Source organism: Macadamia integrifolia, chromosome 6, assembly GCF_013358625.1.
Source record: "Macadamia integrifolia cultivar HAES 741 chromosome 6, SCU_Mint_v3, whole genome shotgun sequence".
NCBI lineage: Eukaryota > Viridiplantae > Streptophyta > Magnoliopsida > Proteales > Proteaceae > Macadamia > Macadamia integrifolia.
Genome location: NC_056562.1, coordinates 14,073,266 through 14,090,254, shown reverse-complemented (window position 1 = coordinate 14,090,254; position 16,989 = coordinate 14,073,266). Strand labels below are relative to the sequence as shown.

General features: G+C 37.4%; 1 protein-coding gene across 2 annotated transcripts; it reads right to left on the bottom strand.

The window, feature by feature from the left end:
* Window positions 1-748: 748 nt before the first annotated feature.
* LOC122081888 (RNA-dependent RNA polymerase 6-like) lies at window positions 749-6,955 on the bottom strand. Of its 2 annotated transcripts, none has more exons than XM_042649265.1 (3): window positions 6,820-6,955; window positions 3,561-6,354; window positions 749-1,971 (listed from the first exon to the last, which is right to left on the bottom strand). In XM_042649265.1, exons 2-3 carry the CDS (start codon window positions 6,276-6,278, stop codon window positions 1,099-1,101), a joined length of 3,591 nt encoding a protein of 1,196 aa, XP_042505199.1. In that variant the 5' UTR covers window positions 6,279-6,354; window positions 6,820-6,955; the 3' UTR covers window positions 749-1,098. The 2 variants fall into 2 exon arrangements, with proteins under 2 accessions (XP_042505199.1, XP_042505200.1); XM_042649266.1 differs by lacking the exon at window positions 6,820-6,955 and adding an exon at window positions 6,540-6,751.
* Window positions 6,956-16,989: the final 10,034 nt, after the last annotated feature.

Genomic DNA, 16,989 nt, shown 5'->3' with positions numbered 1-16,989 from the left:
CTAGAAGGCGACCACAGCGATGGAGGATGGTCAAAAATCAAGGCGAGCAAGGCACTAGTCCAGGCTGAGCCACCTTATCACCTAGGCAATGCCTTAATAACTATGAAACAGAGATCGAGTTCAGTTAATGGGAAGGGGAGTAACTGATGGAAATCTGAGACTGATGTAAATGTCAAATCAGTACATAAGGAATAATCCTAGTAGCAATAGGATAGGGGGTATAATGGTAATTTCACCGAACAGAATATGAATCGGATCAGAGAAATCACAGTCATTCGATTCTGACCAGGAAATAGTAATCTCAGCAGAAACAGATTACTGAAACCAAAATTCAATCCTGATTCTCAGAATAGTACTAAGAGAAAAGGGTAAAACAGAGACTTCACAATATCAACCAAACAACTGGTCAGAATGACATGAATATTGGATCAAGTTTCCCAAATAGGGTTCCTGAGATTTTACTAAATTTGGGCCAGATCTGATGGTTAATTTGCTTAATCACGAAAAAAAATGCTACATATGATCTAGAAACAAGGATTCTACTTGCAGAACTTTAGGTTAGAACTTACTTATTAATAGCTGTCAACAAAGAATAAGAAAAGCAAACCAGCAAACAATAGTAGCAAAAGAACACAAGCACAAGATGATCCATCCGGACTTCTCACCACAAAGTGTCAATTGGATCAAACACCAATCCATTTCCTTGATCACACATAAGGGGTTTCTTGATCAAACATGAGATCCACAATGAAGAAGAGGAACATCAAAAGCTTTTCATTAATCAAATTCATGTATAATGCTGGCCTCCCTTACAAACTTATGTAGATGACTCAAAACACTTAAAAGGAAAGACTTAACCCGATTCTTAACAAATAAGGTAACTTAAACTGACTAGGGAATTGAAATAACAATGAAATAAAGACACTAACTTAACTAATTCCGCATTCTTAGCCTATAGCGATATTATAGACCCATTAAAGTGGTCTAAAGTGGTCCATTAATAAAAAAAAAAACCATAGGATCAAAGGCCCAACACATACACAACCCAACCCAAAACTTATTTTTAATAAATAAGTCCATTTAGGCGATTTAACTGTATCACATTCGCTCAACCAGGTATTTAGCAAGAGTATCTATTGGCTTGATGGCATCAACATTTTTCATTCCACGCCGCCTAATCTTAATACAGACTAAGTAGTCAGCTGGGATCCAAGCAAAGCTAAGCATTGATGATAGCTTTTCAGCCTCAGGCTCCCTCAGCTGTCGTGCTTCCTTCACCCACCGAGGGTGATATGTTACTTGGTACCATGCTGATGCCTTCTGTTCATATGCAGTGTTCTTTTCATCGTCTGTGAGTTTCTGTGAATCTGGACCCATATTCTCAAAAATTTGCTTGAACTCCTTCTTCAATGCATTGTACGCATGTTTAAGCCTCTCTTTCAGCTCGCCTTGTTTCTTGCTATTGTGCTTTGGCATGGACCATATGTGCCCCGTCACCACCTCTTCCTCCCTGTTCACTTTGTACTGTCCCAAAAGAGCACTCAGCTGCCCATCATATATTAATTTATGATTCCAAGCATCTTCAAGGAAATCTGCTGACCCTGGGATCTCGAGATCAGCATCATAAGAAATATCTTCAGTAGCATAGGTTAGCTCCAAGGATGCTGGCACTTCTTCAGATGCATCTTTAATCTTGCGATAGAGTTTGCCCAAGATTTTTTTCGACTTGTATGACTGGGATTCACTCTTGCCCATAAAATCAGGGTACATTTTAGGTTTAAGCGCTTGGGGCATTGTAACAAGCTTGCCAGTTTTTGGGAAGTCAACAGCTGTGGCTGCAAGTTCAGCCAGTTGTATGCATTTCTCATCTAAGGCCCCATATTCACTCCGATCAGCATGAACCACATGAGCATTGCAGATAACACCAAGGTTCTCAGTTACCATGTTCCTTAAGAAGAAATCTATTATGTCCTGTTCAACAGAAAAATAGATATAATAAACATTAGAGATTTCAGTCATTGTTTCACAGATGCAATTCAAACATGCTTCTAAAATCTAGAAAGTCGAATAGAAAGAAAATATAGAATAACAAAAGTTCTCTGCCCAGGGAATCATGAAATTTTGGAGGGGCAAAGCTGAAGTCCAAGATTCATAACATGAACTTGGAAGACGATAGATTACAGGATACATTAGATTCCACAATTTGATGACATAAATAGAAGGAATACACAGTTCAATCCCACCTACAGTGACAAACGGTTCACATGGGATTTACATAGATCTCATCTAGGCCACAAGTAGACACAACCCAATAATCCTAGCTGCCTGATATATCATATTCTTTAAGGCTTCCAGAAAAAGGTATGGTGACAGTTCCACAGGAACCTCAGCCACATCCAATTTCATCCCCAGTAACCAAAAAGGATTCCACCCACTTCTATATCATAGCCTAAGAGGTCTGTCTACATTGAGTTAACACAAGAATTTAGTAACACAGGTGACAAGAAATACCTAACAAAATTAATCGCTAATTTACTATTTGTGTATGCCAAACAAATAACTAAACCCAATGGTCCTTATATGGACAGATAGTTACTTCTGCTCAAATATGAATTTGAAGTTGAGATTTGCTCATCAACCTCCTCCCCAAGAAGTAGTCCATCATAAAACTGTGTCTCCAGATTGGCATCAGCAGCTGCCACAAGAAGGATTTCCTCCTTGAACTGAACTGCATCAATAGCCCAAACCAACTAACACTAGCATATAGTATTACGTTCTAAGCTATTTTTCCAGAACAACTAAGACTAGCTTAGTTCATTCCCCTTGCTTGATTCTGCATTCTGTCCTAAGGAAAAATTGTGTGCGCTCTGAATCTTATAACAAGCATTTTAACCAAATTCTATGACAAAGCATCTATTCATGAGTTTAATATATCTGGAATTGGTAAGCAGTTTAACAGGAAACAACTACGACTAGTAATTCACTTTATTGTATAAAATCGTCAGATATTTGGTCCTGAAGAAAACTATTTTCTTTAATTCTTGTACTTTAATTTCTTGGGATTTCAGCGGATCTTTCTACACACTAAACAAAATGCCAAATCAATTGGTACCCCATGATGTATAATACTCCCATGAGTACCATTTGATTGATAAACAACAAGTTGGTATTCAGTTGCTAGAGGTGATATAGTGGCTGAGAAACTTAAAAGAAAAGAAAGGAAAATTAATTCAGTTGCTAGAAGTGATATAATGGCTACTCATCTTAAAAGCAAAGAAAAGAAAAGCTGACTTCACATGTGTAACAACTTCTTCAACTAAATCAACAAGACCAAGGAAAATTAACAGTGCCGATCAAATTTTCCTTCAATATCAGGAAAAAATAAGGCTGTCATTGAAGAAAGTAACAATAACTTTGGTTGCATGAACTGTCAACTAAGACCAAGAAAGTGATGCCTATAGAACAGAACCAAATTATTATTAGAATTCCATAGATTGTGGAATGGAAATTAATATAACACATACATAAGAAGAAAGTACTAAAATAAGGAAGGTGGATACCAGATGACTGACTGCGCGTGGCAATTTTTTTGCCTCTACAGGGGAATAATCCATTGGAAGCCAACTTGTCTTGCTTGGAGGTATAAGATTTTCATCCCAAGTCACGAAGTATAAATCCCCATCAAGGTCACTTCCAGATGCTTCATTTGTATGAGGTCTGTCTCCCTTTTGAGGAAAGACCAGACAATCAGAAAGATGATGCAAGCCAGGCACATCTACAGCTTCCAGAATTCGAACATCTCCTGGGTGTAGACAGGGATTCTTAGCTATTGCGACAATTCCCTTGATTACTTCCAAATTCCTCTTTGTCTCAGAAAATCTAGAACCATGTTTCAGGAAACAGTTCTCCAATGAAGGGGATGAAATTTGGATAAAGCATTGACCCTGCTCAAGAACCCCTATTTCATCCAAGCAACCCATCAACCATCTTCCTGAAGGAACAAAGATCCTTGCTTTTGCAAGAAGGTCCCTCAGCTGGGCAGCTCTTATGCAACTGAGCATCCCTTTTAAATGAGGTTCCGTTTGAGGCTTGAAACCTGCACTCAGCATCATTGCTGCAGTATTTCCTTGCTCACCGCATGATGAGGTAAGAACATCAAAAGCCACATCAGTGTTCTCATGCATCTGGTTTAGTTTATAAACCATGGAATCTTGCATCCTAGAGAATACATCATCTGGAACGTCCAAGGCTGAAAGCAAAGTCACAATTTGCCTGTTTAAGTACCCTGGCTGGAAACGAGTCCATGACACAACTTCAAGTATTGTATGTTTAGATTCAAACTTGTTCATGCTCGGTCTCAAGGAGAGGCGGATCCCATCCTCCTTTTCTGGCCAACAAGCTATAACGCCTTTGCAGCCAGCATACCTGATCTGATAGGCACAAGGAGGGTATATTGTCAATTGCAATTTCTCCGCAACTTCCACAGCAAGGTCAGGAGTTAACATTCCAATCCCATCAGAAAATACAAACCCATTCCTTTCAATATCTGGAAGTTCGGGGTTAACATGCTTTATTGGAACCTCAACCGTGGCATATGTGGATGAGAAACACTGTCCCATCCTTGCTGCACATTTTGCCACATTCCGATTTGTGAACTTCCCCATCCAACTCCTAATATCAACCACACTGATACTTTCATCTTCAGCAAAGAACCATGCTGACCGGTCTCTCAACTGATTGGATGAAAATGCAAGGAAAGAATACTTTCTACCACACAGATAAAAACCATCAATCAGAATGGCCCTCACTCTTTTGAATATAGTCGTTTTTTGAGGAAAGGAATTTGAGGTGATATCCCTTACAATAGGAGCAACATAGTAGGATAAAACGTTAGAATTTAGCGGCTGAAAACCTTCATCCATAAACGTAACCCTTAAGAACCGATCCACAACGTTTTTGTACTTCCTTAGTACCCTATTTGAAAGTTCTACCTCTGGTGGAAGGCAATATGCTTTTGTTGGGGTTATCACCAATCTCCTCACTTCAGCATTATCATCTGATCCCTTGGAACTATTCAGTAGTTTAGGGTCCTTCAGCAGCCATGCTTGGACTAGTTTCAGTCTCTTGTATGCATCAAACACAGGATGCTTATAGGTACAGATATGTTTCAATGCTGTCACATTCACCTCTCTTGTATGCATTCTCAGCAAATCAAAGAACTTGTTCGACAACTGGTGCTGGTTCATAATACCTTTGTGCATGATAGCATTCACCAAGAACATAATTTCAAAGCTAATTCCTTCTTTGTGATGAATACAGAAGAAAGTGTCAGACATTTTCTCTCCAAAATCAGGTTCTACTAGGATCTGTAAGCTCTGTCTAGGATGCTCATATGGTATTCTCCGTTCTTTTAGATAATCCACAGCCTTCTTCAGTTTCGGCCCAAAACGGGGTGATATTGAGATTCTGTAGGAATTACACCTACCAATTACTCCGCTATGTGTAAAATCGGTAGTTCTAATCCAAGGATCCTCATCATCTAGCATATCAAATGGAACTGACTCATGAATATCATCATCCGCAGTTCTGTAATAAACACACGGAGATGATATCAACTGCAACAGAATTATCAAAGATGATGTATCTGAGTACTGTTTGATGTGGGCGATCTCTCTCACCATGAATTCCACCTTAAAGTCACATTTTATCGCCGCATGCGTTGTTGTCCCTTTGAATGAGAAAGCCGTCTCCTTTGTAAAACGGATCTTGCAGGCCTCATCAAAGGGATCGACCAAAAAGTCCACACCATAAGTAGGTCCTTTCCAACCAACAAAAAACTCATCTCGACTGACCAGTGTTCCAATCTCAACCCGGACATCAGAGAATTTAAAGGGGTTTGTTGTCCTTCTCCGCTGGTTCATGTGGAATGGACTCTCTGGCCCCAAGTTCACCCTCAAAGGCTTCATCTTTAACATGAGATCGCAGCGCCCTGCAGCACTGAACGCTGCAGTTGCCGAATCAGGAGATGCAAAATGTACAAACGCATGAGGTTCAACCTTCTGATAATCAAGAGTAATCTGGATACCCTCCATGTTGGTGATTCCAAAGTTCGGGAACGATTCCGGTGGAGTCCATGAAGCCTTCAGTCTACACCTCCAAATCAACCCAATCTTATGTTCCAGAAATTCAGCGAGCTCTTTAGCACTAATAGATCTGTCGAAGCCACCAAAACTGACCTGGGTAACTACCATATCCTTTTGGGTTCCCTCTGAACCCATCTTTTCTTTGCCGAAATAAGAAGCTCCAATCCTTCCAAAGCTTGAAAGATCACAAAGCTGTTCTCTCCTGATTACCCTGTTCCATTATTAAACAAAAGAAGGCTCAATCCTGCAAACCAAGGCTACGGGAAAAAAAAACAACAAGGGGCAGGGAAAAACAAGCTTAAAATTCTTACACGGCAAATTGAGTATACCATGGATTAGTAAGCAGCAAAACAAAGCAAATGCAGGAGATAAAAGTAAGGCACCACAAAATATTACCTGAACTTCAACTTAAACGTGCATACATTAGATCACATAACACAAGGGAAACAGAGAAATTCGAACTCACACCTAAATGTCCACTAAAATTCCATTTTTTCCACTAAATAAAGAAACCAACTTCACAATCGATGCAACTGCACCATAGATCTACAAATTTGCAGCAAAAACCGATATAAAGATCCCGGTCAATCAAAGTATAAAGCACCTCAGATTATTATGAAGACTATAAAAAAAAAAAAAGAAACAGAAGGAGATGATTGACTGTAAAACGACTAACCTTCACACCCTCGATCTAGCGATAAATCGTCGATCTTGCCTAGAAACTTGAGACAGAGCGCCGCGATCGTTGGCTACTTCTCCATTTGGTTGCCCTAAAGTTGATTGATTGATTATAAGCGGAAATGTACCCCTCTCCCACTGAGGAGTGAGTAATGTCATACGCTTACCATAAAAAAGAAACCGAATGTCTTCCACAGCCGACACTTGTTCCACGTGGCAAACTTTTAGTGGAAAAACCACATAGCACATACCTGGTACCACACATTTTAAGTTTCGTAGAGTGGTTTTTTTTTTTCACCAAAGAAGTGGTTATTTTTTTACCACATGAAGGATATGTCCAGAGAGTTTTGATCCGTTGTACGCATGATCGCCTGGTTATACTTGTGATGATGTAATATTTGTTTTATTTTTTATTATTATAAAGATGAAGAGAGATAAACATGGAAGTTAAAAAAAGGATAAATGTTGGATCCATAAATGTAAAACTAGTTGATTGTATGTACAGTGAATTCATATTCATGTCAACTGTATTCGGTAATAAATATGATTATGGTACAATAAGTTAAGAGTTAATATACATTATCAAGATAAATGTCTTCATTTCAATACCAATAATAGGGAATTGATTCGGTATATATAATTTGTATTCTGTATGAATATGATTTTGGTACAATAAATTATTGGCTTTTCTTTTATATCTTTTATGCATAAATATTATGTAATTCGATATTTCAGCGTTTTGCTACTATATTCTGAATGGTTTCAATATTCGATATGATTCGATATGTGTTAAACAGTTTTATCTTAAAAACCAATATCGTATCAAGTCGAGGAATATATCATTTTGTCATAACAAAATCGTATTGTATTTCCTTTTGTATGATATGGTAATTTAATATGCTTTTGATATTGTTGTACGAAATTGATATCGAATTGACACCCTTAATTTGAAACTAGCAAAAATAAAAGAAAATCAAAGCCATCCAATTTTTTGGGCATTGGATTGTCAATGGTGGGAATTCAAGATTCTTTTATTCAAAATTTGAGATTCTTCTCTTGGTAGAAAAAAAAAATTTTCTTGAAGTCACCTCAAAACAAATATCATCCTCACGGCGAGAAAACTTGATTTTTTTTACGATAAAATTTCTTATCAATATAGAGAGATATTTGAGGAGATAAAGAGCAGAGAGAGTGTTGGAGAGAGATGCAAAAGAAAAACAATGGAGAAGGCAGTGTTGTTGGGATGACAGGCTTATGGCTCTCTACACATGTACACTCACTTAGATGTACATGTGAGGATATTGAATTCGAAATCGAACCAAATTAATCAGACCAAATCAAGTCAAAAAAAAAAAGGATACCCTTAAGTACAGGGAGGGTGTCAATTTGAAACCGAAATCAAATATTGAATTTAAAATTGAACCACAGAATCAAACCAAATTAATTCGGTTAATATCGGTTCTAATTATGGTATTTTAATTTGGTTCGGCATGTTTCCGGTTTCAGCTTAGGATATATCGGTTCCAACCGAACCGAATAACTCATTGAAGAGTTTCTCAAGCCTTTTTCAATTATATTAAAGGCAATTTAATGGGGAAGAGTTTGGAGAGAAGGAAACATATCAACAAACCCACGTGGTGTGATGGACGATAGTTTTTCTTTTATTAATAAGATAAAATAAGGCTAAATGCTCCTGTTTGTCTTAGAATTCAAATGCAAAGTCAAGATTCATAGGGTTCTGAGCCTTCTTCATTTTCACGAAAAGTAAATAAACCTAATTCCAATTCTTCTTCCTTGTATGGACTGGTTTCATTTGTTGGTTTACCTTTCCAGCTATGGAAGCCAAGGTCTTGGGTTCCATCTTCATTTAGAGAGATGATGGTGACTCAAGGAACCAAACTAGAACCAAATTGGAACCGAAACCGTTTGGCTCAGTTTGGGTATGTACTTTCAAAACCAACTTGGTTCTCGGTTCGTTTTCGATTCACTCCATCACTTCCCTTAACCAAACCATAACAAATTGAATAATCAGAACCTAGCCGATTGACTAACTTAATTGTATTAAGGCCTAATCACATCTTTACTCCTGTATTTTCAGCAATTACACCCCTCCCCTACATTTTAAAGATGCTTAGGGGAATACTCAGCCTATAGTTTTCGTTATTTTGGATTTGTTAAGTGATTAGGTCACTTTATTTAATGACCAATCGAAAAACCCTAGACTGAATTGAATCGATCCTTATTGGACTAGTTTTAATTAGGGTATGATGAGACCAGTTGAACACCAGACCACATCTTACTTATTGATATATAAACTAAAAATTAAACCAAGTGAAATTGATAAAAAATATATATATATATATATTAAATATAAGGTTATGAATAGGTGATTAATTGATTATCCATTGATTTCAATGTTAGTAAGGAGAATTATGGTTGTAAGGGGAATTATTACAAATCAATGAGTATGAGGTTATGTGTAGAGAAATTGATTTGTGACGATACTTTCATTAATCACCATTCAAAATTAGTTAGACAATGAAATGAATGATTTGATATTAGGGTTCATTTTTTTTTTTTTTTCAACATCAATTATCTTCTCATTGATTAGTTTATCCATGGATTTAAATATTAGTTTTGATGGATACCAATATTTGAACGTTGGTTGCTTAAGAACATAAACTTGATTCTTACTATTTAAGCAACAAAGATATTGATATATAAATATTAGTTATCTTCTCCATACAATGTGATAAACAATGATTTCTCTACAAACTCTATTTATCTATTGATTTCAATATTAGTTATTTTCCCCTTACAATTTATTCCTTTTTTTTTTTTTTCTTTTAACAACATGAATGTATCAAATAAATTTCTCTGTTCTTGATTGTTTACTTGTCTGACTTAGGGAAGATGATTTAAAATGTTTTTATTGAATCTTTCCTTACCACAGGTTATGAATGTAAGATTTTGTTATTCTTCAAGCCTGAAAACAAAGCGATCTTAAATGGTATCAACCTAATATTGAAAAACTAAAATAAATTGAAACCTTACCAGACCAAAACCAATCAAAAATCAAAATTCTTTAATGGTTTGGTTCTAGTCGCATTCATTCCCTGATTGAAGCCTATTCAGCTTTACTGAAACTAAGATAACTGACTTTTTGACACTCTAGCACCATAGCAATAGTTCACCACACACTTCTTGAGGCGAAGGCCCCTTGCCAACTCAACTACTCCTTGGGGTTTTTGAGTTATCAACTTACTATATATGTTTCTATTTCTTGATAAATTGGTGGGTGATTTCGCATCTCCAAGACATCGGTCTTATTCCCAATGATGGTTCTTCAATGGGAATTCATCATCTTTTTCTGCAAGTCTCTTCAAGTTACTATTCTTTGAAGTTGATTTTTATCATCCATTCGCCTTGTCTATGAGTCAAGTGTTGCATATGAAAATAATGGATACAAAAATGTCGATGCAAATGGTGGCATGCATAAACCAGCATAGAGAAACAACAAGTGGCTATATAATTATACTTAAAAATGATTTTTCTTGTATTTACAAATCCTTGAGGTTGTCCAAGTTTAGATTGTACTCATTCTATGCAGCATCCTTTGCTATATAGTAGTGTATGGAGAGATGTGAGTAAAATTCCTTTTCATTTCTTACTATATTTTTCAGTGCAATTTATTTTCTTCTTGGAAAGTTCTTTTTTTTTTTTATTTTAACCCTCTTTATCATTATACTTAGAAACATGGCTAATTAAATTTCATTATCACCTTGTAAAGTGTATCTCTTAATGGGGATTTATATCTTGAATGAATATATGCTAAAACTTTTGATAACTGTTATGGTCAAAATCTACTTTAATTGCAAGGTAGTAACCAAATGTTGTTATTAGTATCATATATCTACTAATTAACCATTTGTGAAAATCTAAACCTTTGTTTTTTTTATATTAACATGCAACCTATTCATGTAAATTTGAAGGATGGAGAGCAATTATGCTTCTTCTTGGATTAGTTTTTTGTTTGTCAATCTGTACAGACCATGATGAAGCAACCTCACTAATTTTCCTAGGTGTAAGTGTGTAGAATCCAATATGTTTAAGTAGCTATAGAGACCAAGAGGTCCAAGACTCATCATTCTTAGACTAGTTTTGTTACCTTGTTTATATTCTTATGGAGATTTCTGGAATTACATCCATGGTTTTTATTTGTACATGTGAGGAAACCCTGCCTCTAGCTTTGGTTCTTAGAAATTTTAATTAAGTGTTAAGAAACAAGGTACCAATGAGGAAGAATACCAGAAAACATACAATTGCAGGGATGGGGAAAAGAAGAAGAAGAAGAGAAAGAAAATCTACTTCCTCCTAAAGAACAAAGAGAGGGAGAAATTACTTATTTTCTTGTGTTTTCATGGGCTTCACTACTACTTAACAAGAGCTTCTCACTAATCAAGCTTAACAAGCTAACAACATATTCTAACTAACAAACAAACTCAACATATTCTAACTAATGCTGTAACTAATTCAGTTACACATAATCTTTCAAGGAAAATGGTATGTTACTCTATCAATTGCTCCTAAGTATAGGAGGATTGTTCACTTCTAGATTGTTCTCTACCACATCAGCCACTTCTGTGGCCACATCATTATCATCTCCTTCCCAAAGAACCTTATCCTCAAGGCTCAGCTGAGGGTAAAATTGACGTAAAGTAGATACATCTACCCAGGAAGCCTCTTTCGAAGGCATCCCTTCTCATTGACCCAAAGCTTGAGCCACCCATTGTCCTATCCATTTGAGGTGTCGATAATTCAAAATAGCAACTAGATCTGGAACAACATCAGAACCAGAATTCATGAGTGGTAAAGGAATGGTCTGTTCCTCTGGATTTTCTACACTCTTCTTTAAGATGGAAATATGAAACACTAGGTAAATGTGAGCCACAGGTGGCAACTTGAGTTTGTAGGCGACACTGCCAACCCAATTTTTGGTTAATGCATAAAGCCACTGATTGTTGGCGATAAGGTTGTAGTCTAAGAAAAACCCAATCACCTGGGGCAAATTGTTTGTCCACTAAATGTTTATCCGCTTGATTCTTCAAGCGTCTGGTGCCTGAGTAAGTTGAACTTGAGGTGTTGCAAGATACTATCTCTGTTCTGAAGTTTTGGATCAATAATCGCATTAAGTAAAGAGCCTCGAATGTATTTAGAAATAATAGGATGTGGCCGACCACACAAAGCCTGAAAGAGAGTCATGCCTGCGGCAGTATGGAAGGATGTATTATACCAATACAAATACATGACCCACTCATTGTTTGGGTTCATCTGTACATCCCCAAACATCGGTTAAGAACTTCTGATTGAACGTCTGGTTTGAGGATGATAAGCACTGATCATAGCAAGCGTGGTGCCATGCAACCTGAACATTTTCTTTTTGCTAATGACAGGCATCCAGGCCTTCGAACTGACTAATCCCCCGGGTCCATACTGACCCCACAACCGCATGGACTGGGTCATACTGGGATTGAATGAGAATCATTCAACTTTCACTGAAAGCAGGAAAGAACACTAAACACCCCCATGTGAATGGCTCCAAAGAGGTAAGAAGAGTCAAACTCAGAACCACACGCTTCTTGAGGCGAAAGTCCCTTGCCAACTCAGCTATCCCCTTGGGACAACATGAACAATTCTTTCCAAAAAGAACTAAGAAAAAGGGGGATCACTGTCACTCACAATGGTGTGAAGAATTCCATGAAGCATTTTTATTTCAGATGCAAAACGTTCAGCCACCTTAATGCTAGTGAAATTTCTAGGTAGAGCACAAAAATGAACAGACTTGGTTAGCCTATCAACAACAACCATAATCACAGTTTTTCCAGTGGAATATGACAGCCCGGTGATGAAATCCATAACAATATCCTCCCATATCTGGTCTGGAATTGGGAGAGACTGAAGTAAACCAGCAGGTGAAGTATTCATTGGTTTGATCTATTGGGATACCTGGCACTAAGCGACATATTGCTTGACGTGCTACCATATAACCCGGCAATAAAAATTAGCAGCCAGCCGGGTTTAGGTTCTAAGGAAATCCGCATGCCCCCCCTACAGAAGAGGAATGATACTCCCTTAAGAATATCTCACGGAGAGACGAGTTAGCAATTACAATCAAGCACTGGTGATAATAAAGTAACCCATCTCAAAAAAGAGAACCTAGTATACGAAGATGGGTCTATGGTTAGTCCATGGCAAATAGCTTGTAATTCAGGACTGGCAATAAGCTATGACCGTAGCTGAGTTAAGAAGTCAAATACAGGAACAGAGAAGGAAAAAAAATATGAGAAACTCGAAAAAGAGTGCGAGAGAGTGTATCGACGATCACGTTCTCTTTCCCGATTTATAGGAGATTTCAAAAATAAACCCCAAGAGCTTAGACAACAACTGTTGTTGCTCTAGAGTTAGAATAATCTGATCTATTAACCCTTTAATTTAAACTCTTCTGATTTGTCTGAATAAAAAATTCCGGCCAAGCAAATATTGATGCCATTTTAAGACTGCCTTAGTGATAGCATGCATTTCTCAAACATAGGTGGAAGCCAACTGTATTTTTGGAGAAAGTTTCTTGCTGAAAAAAGAAATTGGGTGCCCTTCTTGTGACAATATAACACATATACCAACCTCAGAGGCATCCGTTGCCACAATGAATGGAAGCTTAAAATTAGGCAAGGCTAAGACTAGAATCGTAGTCATGGCTTGTAAAATTTCAAAGGTTGTTTGAGTACAAGGAATTCAATAAAACGCTCCACTCCAAAGCAAATCTGTCAACAAAGCTGTAATATTTGCATAATTTTGAATGGATCTTCTATAATAGCCGGTGAGGCCTAAAAATCCCCGTAGGTCCTGTTAGAGATTCTAAATCCTAGAATCATTTGAATTACCTATAGTGTATAGAATACAAGAATGAATAATGGAAAGAAATCAATCACATACCCGTTGAGCGTGAATAAAGTCCCTAAATCAAGGTTGATGCTTGTACCACGAATTATGATGAAGAACCATGCAATATGGGTCCTTCTACTGAGATCTTCTGCAGCCTCTTACTATGGGATCTTCTCTCTGTCTCTACACTAGCTTTGTGAGAAAGCAGTGCTCCCAAAATATTATTATGAAAGTAATAGCTGCAGGGACCATCAGTATTCTATATATAATAGAATTCCTAAACCCTAATCCATTCCCACAATAGAATAGGGCTAGAAGTTTCCTAATTAGAGTGGTCCTTATTCTCTTGGGCCCAATGGGTCAATCAATATTAGTTAAGCCCACATAAGAGTCCTTACAATCTCCCACTTGGGCTACACTGATACTGATGTCTTCCCATTGATATCTGGCCAAATAATCCCAAGATTGAATACCACTCAAAACAAACTTTGATCCAATCAATAATCTCCATTATTGAACAATAGTAGAAAATACACCTCAATATACGGCATATAACTATCTAATGTTACAGACAACAGAAAATTATCAATTCAAATCGCCTGGAAACATAGATATAAGGAATTATATCATAACTGTGATCACATAAGATATATCCTTCCTTATAGGTCCGTTCCTGATCTAAAGACCAGCCTACCTTGAAAACCTCACAGGTAGAGAACTTTGATATTAATCAATACTTAGGCAAACCGCCATTTTCTTGTATTAATATCTCACTTTGGCATACAGCCTATGGTTAACAACCATCTCCATGGATTTAGGCTAAATACCGCCATAAATCACGAAACTTGGCTAAACACCGCCATTAACTGTGACATGTCAAAGTAAACCACAATAATCATACAACAATACGATGAGAGAAAATATAAATGAACACTCTACTGGAAAGTAAACATCCTCAATATAGATTGTGCTCATAATGTATGATCTAACAAAATAATGCTTATTACAATACCACTATGGATAAGTAAACTCTCACTAAACAAGCATATCAAAAGATTCCATCACACCCATGTTAGAAACATGAGTCTTAAAAATTCCCACTGGAAGAGCTTTGGTCAGAGGATCAGCAACCATCTCTTCAGTAATAATATGCTCAACAGCGATCTCCCCAGTGTTGATCTTCTCGCGAACCACAAGATATTTAATCTCAATGTGTTTGGAGCTGCTAGATCTCTTGTTATTCTTTGCAAAGAAAACAGCAGAAATATTGTCACACCACAAATGCAAAGGCTTAGAGATGGAATCTACAACTTTCAGTTCAGATATAAAATTCCTCAGCCACACTGCCTGCTTGGTAGCTTCATAAAGTGCCACAAACTCAGCTTGCATAGTGGATGAAGCTAAAATAGTTTGTTTGGCACTCTTCCAAGAAATAGCTCCTCCTCCCAATATAAAAATGTATCCAGAGGTAGACTTTCTATCATCAGTACACCCACTGAAGTCCGAGTCAGAATACCCCACAACTTCAAATTTTTCTGATTTACTGAACACTAGCTTGAAGTCCTTTGTCCGCTGTAAATAGCGCATGACCTTTTTTGCTGCAGTCCAATGAGCCAAACCAGCATCAGATTGCAACCTGCCAAGTACACTAATTGCAAAGGCAATGTCAGGGCGAGTACAAACTTGTGCATACATCAAACTTCCAACGGCAGAGGCATAAGGCTTGTCATTCATTGAGCTCCTCTCAATATCATTCTTTGGACATTGTTGTTTGTTCAACTTGTCTCCTTTACTGATGGGTGCTTCACCACCAGAACATTTAGACATGTTAAACCTCTTTAAAACTTTATCAAGATATGCCTGTTGTGATAGCCCAAGTAACCCCCGCGGCCTATCACGACTAATCTCGATTCCAAGCACATAACTTGCTTCACCCATGTCCTTCATTTCAAAATTTTCTGAAAGAAAACCCTTGGTCTCCATCAATAAGGTTTTGTTGCTGCTAGCCAACAGAATGTCATCCACATAGAGTACAAGAAAGATGAAACTACTCCCACTGAGTTTCAGATATATGCACTGATCGATTGGATTCTCTACAAAACCAAAAGAAGTCACAACTCGATCAAATTTTAAGTATCATTGTCGAGATGCTTGCTTTAACCCATAAAGAGATTTTTTCAGCATACAAAGAAAGTCCTCTTTACCATTTTCCTCAAAACCTTCAGGTTGTCTCATGTACACCTTCTCTGACAGCTCTCCATTCAGAAATGTTGTTTTCACATCCATCTGATGTAACTCTAGGTCAAAATGGGCAACAATGGCCATGATAATTCTGAATGAGTCCTTTGATGAGACAGGTGAGAAGGTTTCCTTGTAATCTATCCCCTCTCGCTGAGTAAAACCCTTTGCCACGAGTCTAGCTTTGTAGCGTTCTACTCTACCTTGAGAATCTGTCTTGGTTTTGAAAACCCACTTAGATGCAATAGCCTTACAATCCTTTGGAATTTGCACTAATTCCCATACTCCATTGTTGCTAATGGATAACAGCTCTTCCTTCATTGCTTCTACCCATTTGTCTGAATGCTTATGATTAACTGCTTGAAGAAAAGTAACAGGGTCTTCTTCTTGTCCTATGTCAAACTCACACTCATTCAAATAAGAAACATAATCAGAGTGCAGAGAAGGCTTGCGCACTCTAGTAGACCTCCTTATAGGTTCAGGTGGAAGCCTACCAATATTAGCGGTATCAGGAGGTGAAAGTGGGTCTGCAATAGTAATATCTGTCCCAACTTGCAAATCATATTCAATTGGAGTTTGAGTGACTGTATCATCAGACAGGATGGGATTGAGATCAATAAGTGAATTTCTCAACTCAACAGGTGCTATCTCAGGAGTGTCATAGTGACGGTCCCTGCAGCTATTACTTTCATAATAATATTTTGGGAGCACTGCTTTCTCACAAAGCTAGTGTAGAGACAGAGAGAAGATCCCATAGTAAGAGGCTGCAGAAGATCTCAGTAGAAGGACCCATATTGCGTGGTTCTTCATCATAATTCGTGGTACAAGCGTCAACCTTAATTTAGGGACTTTATTCACGCTCAACGGGTATGTGATTGATTTCTTTCCATTATTCATTCTTGTATTCTATACACTATAGGTAATTCAAATGATTCTAGGATTTAGAATCTCTAACAATTGGTATCAGAGCCTACACTATGGTGTTAGA